The sequence below is a fragment of the Nematolebias whitei genome, chromosome 23 (genome assembly GCF_014905685.2).
Source record: "Nematolebias whitei isolate Nwh7 chromosome 23, NemWhi1, whole genome shotgun sequence".
Lineage (NCBI taxonomy): Eukaryota > Metazoa > Chordata > Actinopteri > Cyprinodontiformes > Rivulidae > Nematolebias > Nematolebias whitei.
Window position 1 is genome coordinate 7849078 of NC_056520.1, and position 6358 is coordinate 7855435.

The following is a 6358-nucleotide window of genomic DNA, read 5'->3' on the forward strand; positions in this document are numbered from 1 at the left end:
GTGCCTCAGGTGGTCAAAAACAGTTTTTTCTTTAAACTGTCACATGTTCAGTCAGTGGTTCAAGAGAAACCTTTGCAAACCGACCCTGCAACGAACAATTTGAGCAGCACAGATTTCTCATTTTTATCCGAAAACCACATCTTATCCCCAGATCTTTGGTCTGTCCCTGCCTCTGTGTTGGTTGCTGCCATGCTTCCTGCTGGTGAATCGTTAGGTGAGGCTTTTTATTAGCCTCTGTTGTTATGGGAATGGGAAGGGGAAAACAAGGAGGGGGGTGTCATCGCTTCGGCAGTAAAACAGCCCCGCCGTCAGCCCCTACACACGGGAACAAACACCCCATTAAAACAAGGCCTTCACATATTACTGTAATAAAAGCCCCTGCTCTCGTCTTTATGGGCTTTTTAATTACGTCTATTCATCTTCCCGGGCTCGTGAGCAACAGTTCATGATGATTTCATGAATACGCCACTACAGGCAGAAAACCTGGAGGGGGTGTGAAGTAAAGAGAAAGCCTGAAAATGTCCAGAATCAAAAATATGACCATAGTTACCAAAAACTGCTTGATAGCTCAGCGGTAATGGCATGTATTGGATTATGTCCCAGCAATCAGCGAAGTGGAAAAAGGACTTCCTGCAGGTTCCCCAAATAATGAATACTAATCATTCATGCGCGTACGAAGCACTTTGGGTCCTTTCATACCCGGAGCACTTTTGTGCTGGTAGAGGTCTTGAATATTCCCCAAATGAACAGGCACTAGCGTTCGCTCACTCAAGAAAGCTCTGCCTAAGACAAGGATACGATTGATAAGGCAATATACGTACAGCATCTTGATCTGCACGGATGTCATTTAAAAGCAAATTATATTTTCTACACTGTTTAATGGGGGAACTGGTTTTACCTTCTTTTAACCCTGGGACCCATGGTTAAAGAAAATGAGCCTACTTAAACCAATAAAAGACGGCTATACCAAGATGATCCCTTGAATCTTGGCTGATTTCAGTCTTGCGTCACAAGCTTGGAGAAAAACCTTCAGCTGTGCTTAAGAAAAAATAAATTAAAAGGAGCAGCTTTGTTAGAAATGTTTTATTGTCTTCAATCAGGTACAAACAGAACGCCCAGTAGGTTTGCGGAGTCCGCTGTAGATTACAGCGCTCATGAAAACCAACACCGCAGCCAGCGCTGCACCTGCTTTACGCAAAGATAGGGCACTAGACGAAGACTAGGCTGCAGAGAGAACAGGAGTAGAAAAAGACAAGGGTTATTGGTTCCATTACTTACAGCAGTTAGAATTAGCAATTAAACGAGAAGCAGGGGAAAGTGATCCTTACTACTGTCTTGGGTATCTTCTCATGTCTGCAGCTGAGGAAACTGTTTAGGAGGAAACTCTTCTTGCCGAATGACGTCTTCCATCAGGATGGGGCTCAAAGCTGCCGTCCCCTCCCAATTCAGAGCTGGGAAAACGTCCAGTAGGTCATGAATGGGGAACACAGATCAAAACATAATCCAACTTCTAACAGATCTGTGTCAAAATCATAGCAAGAAATCGATCTCGCAAGAGGACGAATGACACAAAAGTTGTGGTCATTCCAACAAGTGTCATTTCTTCTGAGCGCTCTCAGACAGGAAGTTAAGTGAAACAATGATTCAGTACCAATATTTACCACCCTGAATGCAGGTCATCTGCTCGTTAGCCATCCCAGAGTGTCTTGTAGCACTGCCCGAGTGAAAGGTACCTGCATCAGCTGCGAGGCTTCGCTTTTGTCTCGGCCCTTCACAGCTGGTCTCACAGCAGCTACACACGTTGTTGTCTCCGCCTGACGCCACCCATCTGTCCAAAGTGTATTTAAAAAGAAGGTGTTTATATGACAGTCATTCAGATATCGCAGGTTAAATTTTACTAGATGTGTAATGACAATGCTAATTGGTATCGAGTTACGAAATGAGTGAACCAACCTTCCGGCCTCGGTTAAATATGAACAGGCTTTGTGTTGAGTGTCAATGGGACCACCAAGTGCTGTTGCTTTCAGATGGCAAGTTATATGGACCTATAAAGACATACAAAATGGATGTATATAGAGTATGGTAGGATTAGATATTTCACGCAGGCACCAGAACTACAAAAAGATGGTTAAATTAGTCAATTTCATGTAGTGATCAAGTCTTTCAGCTGTTCTCTCTTCAAGAGTCTCCACAGAGAGGAGTTCTCCATCTTGGTCCTCTCTTCTCACACCAACCACCCCCATGACCTCTCCAACTAACCCCATGTTCTATCCAGCATAGATGTCCTTTGTCTTTTTCCTTGTATATGCATTTTCAACATCCTTCTACCAAAATACCCACTGTCCCTCTGGACAAGTCCAAACCACTGTCCCTCTGGACTTGTCTAAACCATCTGTCCTCTCTAACCATCTCCCAGTTGTTCAACCTGTGCTGTACCTCTGATGATCTCATTCCTAATCTTATCCATTCTTGTCACTCCTGAGAAGAACCTCATCTTCATTTCTGCTACTTCTAGTTCTTTCTCCTGCCTTTTTGTCCATGTCTCTGTCTCCAGACCATACAATATAGCTGGTCCAACCACTATCTTGGAAACTTTTCCTTTGACCTTTGCTGACACCTTTTTGTTGCAAATCACTCCTGAAAATTTTCTCCATCCACTCCATCCATCCTGCCTGGACTCTTCTTCACCTTTTTACTACACTCTGCATTTTCCTGTACAGTGGACCCCCAAGTCCTTAAAGTCCTGCACCTTTGTGATCTCTGCTCCTTGTAGCCTCACCTGTTCCACCGGCCTCCCTCTCATTCACACACATTTACTCAGTTTTACTATGGCCGACTGATTCCTCTTTCAAGTGCACACCCCCACTTCTCTGGACTCTCTTCCACCTGTGGTCAAATGTACAGTGTCCTACACTATATACTTAATGATCCGTTACGCTTCAGCTTTTTAGCCAGGTCCATTTTGGATTCTTGATCATTTTAAGTGCCATTTAGCAAAGCAAATGTCTTTTTGAAGAAAAACTTGAATGCAAGCTTCTTTAATGTATTTTTTTTTAATCGATACACTGACTTGTGTCATTATGGTTTGGATACTTGTAAATTTGTAGCTCCAATGTTAATCACGTATCAAGACGTATTTTTCCCCACCTAAGATTATAATAAGCCATAAAACATCTTATATGGCAGATTTGTAAAACAGCCAATGCCTTCAGTGCTGAAACCCATGTTTCCACCAAAACCACACTGTACTCACAGAGTTCTTGTCCTGTTGTGGGAACTTAAAGGCTTTCAGCTGGAAATTAAGTTTATCCTCCTGGCTTCTCGACAAGAAGAAAGACTTGGCTCCCGTCAGCTTAGAGTCAGTTAAACACCTTGATGGCAAAACATGCAGAACTCAGGTTGAAAAAACATAAAAAAATTATTTGATTTAAAAGAGGCAAATTGTATTTTTTGTTTTTTTTTAAAGTGCGGTTTAGGAGTGCTATGAACAATCAAGATGGAGCCTTGTTCAGTCCGTTTGCAGTTTTCTCACCCATGGTTGGTGATGAAGGCGTATCTGAGCGCTGAGCCGGGATCAGAGTTCATAGTTGCCACACAGCTGTCCACAAACGCCCTCAGAGGGATGTGGAAACCCCGGAGGACAGCCACCTCGATGTGGATGGTGTCGCTCAGGAAGTAAACATTGGAAGGTCTGGGCGAAAGCCAGTCCTCTAATCAAATACAAAAAAACATGGACTGAGTTGGGGGGGGGGGAAGAAACTAATGTCTGGGTCATCAATCCGATTAGAGGAAACTAAAATGATGCTCGAGGGGGGAGAGTGGTCAGGGACGCAGCAGGGAAACGGTTATACATACATAAAGTGGAACAATAATTGTATCAACCTGGATAAGAACTGAATGAAGGGTCTGTGCCAACAAAAAACAGTTTAAAAACTTTGGTAATTCCTTTATCAGCTTTGTGGTTTTCCATGAAGTAACCAAAGCAGATGGTTTAAAGTAAGTTCAGAGCAGTCATCTGTTTGGAATTAATTAGGAACCATAATCAGCGGGATATTGATCGTCTTGTTGTAAGAGTGACCTGGTTGGGTCCTCTGCGGAACAGGAGGCATGTAATTTCATCTCAGAAGTTTCTCCAACAGTAGCATAGAGTGATAGCAATCATGCATGTTGTCGAAAGCAACTCAGATGTTTTCTTTTCTTCCCCCACACCCCCCAGAAGACACCGTCTGCCCACCTGTCATGAGACGCTGGGAGAAGCGAAACTGCTGCTTCGCCTGCATTTCCATTGCGACAGTCGTCCACGTGGGCCTCACGGCGTTGCTGCTCGCGTAAGACCTTCTGTGAAGAAGAAACGGGAAGGATGGGTTTCATTACGGACGTCAGGAACGAGTATAACCCTGGAAACGCTAAACTTTGAAGCATTTATTTTGGTTCGCTGAAACAAAGCCACCCATCCATCAATTTAACCACTTATCCTTAGTTGGGTTGCGGAAGCTACAGATGGGGAGGCAGCCAGACGTCTCACCCCAGAGACACTCCAGCTCCTCCTGAGGTGTCTCCAGACCAGAGGACACAATCCCTCCAGCAGGTCTGACCAACGGTTTAACATCTTTCATCTCGGCTCCCATTAAGCCTGTAGATGCTTTTAGTTTAGATTTTAATATGTCTAGAACCTTAAGACTAGCATCATAGAGTGCCACGTTCACAGTCTTTGATTTCCAGCCCGTCCTTTGTCCATATACGAGTACTCTGCATTTTAGGGCAAAGTTCATCCCTGAATATTCATGGCCGATCGTTCAGGGTTCATCCTCCTTTCTGGATATTGCTAAACTGACCTGACTTCCGTTATTCCTTTAAAAATAAATCCCTCAGCTATCATTTTGTATCAGACACGCGCCCGTAGCGGCGCACTATTCCTACACTGTAATGCACCTTTACCGAACCACCAGCCATAAATCTTTCAAAGGACTATCAGCGTCCTTCAGCTGAGAAAGATGAAAGATCGAGCCATATTTTTCTGAAATATCCAAACATTAAAACTTTTTTTTTTTTTAATTTGCAGTACAAGCAGTGATAACTTTAGAGTGCACATAGGCAATATATGGCCCAAGAGCCAAAAAAACCTTTGACAATCCACCTGGTCCCCCATGTCCTCAACCAAAAACAAGCTCATTAAATAAATGTAGACCATTTGTGTTTGCCTACAAGTCCTTTATTGGGTTTCCAGAGTTAGACTTCACCTTTAAGATTTCAAAAATCAAACTGAGTTTATTGCATATTTAAAGCCAACAATAAGTTGTCACAAGAGTCAATTCACCAAAAGTCTTACATTCCGAAAAGGTATCGTGAGACACCAAAGTTCATGCTCAATAAAGGTATAAAATTCAACAATGTTTAGTCAGGTCATCTGGATGGTTTTTTTTGCTTGTTTTTTTTCTTGCCAAGATGTTTCGTCCATCTAAAGGACTTCTTCAATCTGAGGAGCCACCAAACTAAACAGATTCCCACAAACCACATACTCCATAATGGGAAAAACTGTCCGCTGGTGCTCCTGTTCTTGGCCAGGTCACCCTTGTGAAAGAGGTTTTGATCTCAATGGGTTTTTATCTGGTTAAATATAGGTTTGAGGAAGAAGGCCTCTGGGGCTCGCCATCTCCCCCATCAACTATTCTGAGACAGTCCTGTCATGACTGGGGAGAGGGCAGGGCCAGAGGCCATTTTAGCACCAGCAAACACCCCCCACTGTGGAGTGCTTTGTGGGTATCAGTTTTGTTTGGTGGCTCCTCAGATTGAAGAAGTCCTTTGGATGAAGGACGAAACGTCTAAGAAAAAAAAAAAACAAAAAACGTCCAGATGACCCGACTGAACATTGTTGTATCGGTGAGACATATTTACCAAGCATGCTGACTTCACTTTAACAAGAAAGTCTGAAATGTCTTCCAGATAATCGATCTTTAAGAAAAATTATTCCAGTTCACAGTAAATGACTATTTGACTTTCTGGAAACAAAATGTTGTCCGTCCCTGCTTTAGATCAAACATGCAGTTTTTTTTTTCCTTAAAGAACACAAAATTAACCGTACGGTTATTGGTTTTATCACAAGTTAAAAAAAAAAAACACGTTCTTTCAGAGAGGGGCGATAAGTTTCAATTTAAAATACCCGTCTTGTTTAAGTTAAAGATATCCAGAATTGGGTTTTACAATTATAGCTTTAGTTTTATTATTTTTAAAGGTTGAAAATATCTAAAAGTAGCCATATTGTTTAAAGGTCAAACTGGATAAAAAAAAAATTACCAAAAAAAACCCGGAAAAGCAGTTAGCTTTACCTTTAGCCACAGCTAACAGCAGTTAGCTTTAC

General features: G+C 42.5%; 1 protein-coding gene across 1 annotated transcript in view; it reads right to left on the reverse strand.

The window, feature by feature from the left end:
• Positions 1-1094: 1094 nt before the first annotated feature.
• LOC119428976 (zona pellucida sperm-binding protein 3) overlaps positions 1095-6358 on the reverse strand; it is a 6940-nt gene continuing 1676 nt past the window's right edge. The window contains exons 5-11 of the mRNA XM_037696691.1: positions 4235-4338; positions 3533-3710; positions 3254-3371; positions 1954-2045; positions 1734-1828; positions 1329-1451; positions 1095-1224 (exon numbers count right to left, since the gene is read on the reverse strand). Coding sequence (XP_037552619.1) covers positions 1348-1451; positions 1734-1828; positions 1954-2045; positions 3254-3371; positions 3533-3710; positions 4235-4338 — 691 coding nt within the window. The 3' untranslated portion in view covers positions 1095-1224; positions 1329-1347. The remainder of the gene's footprint in view (positions 1225-1328; positions 1452-1733; positions 1829-1953; positions 2046-3253; positions 3372-3532; positions 3711-4234; positions 4339-6358) is intronic.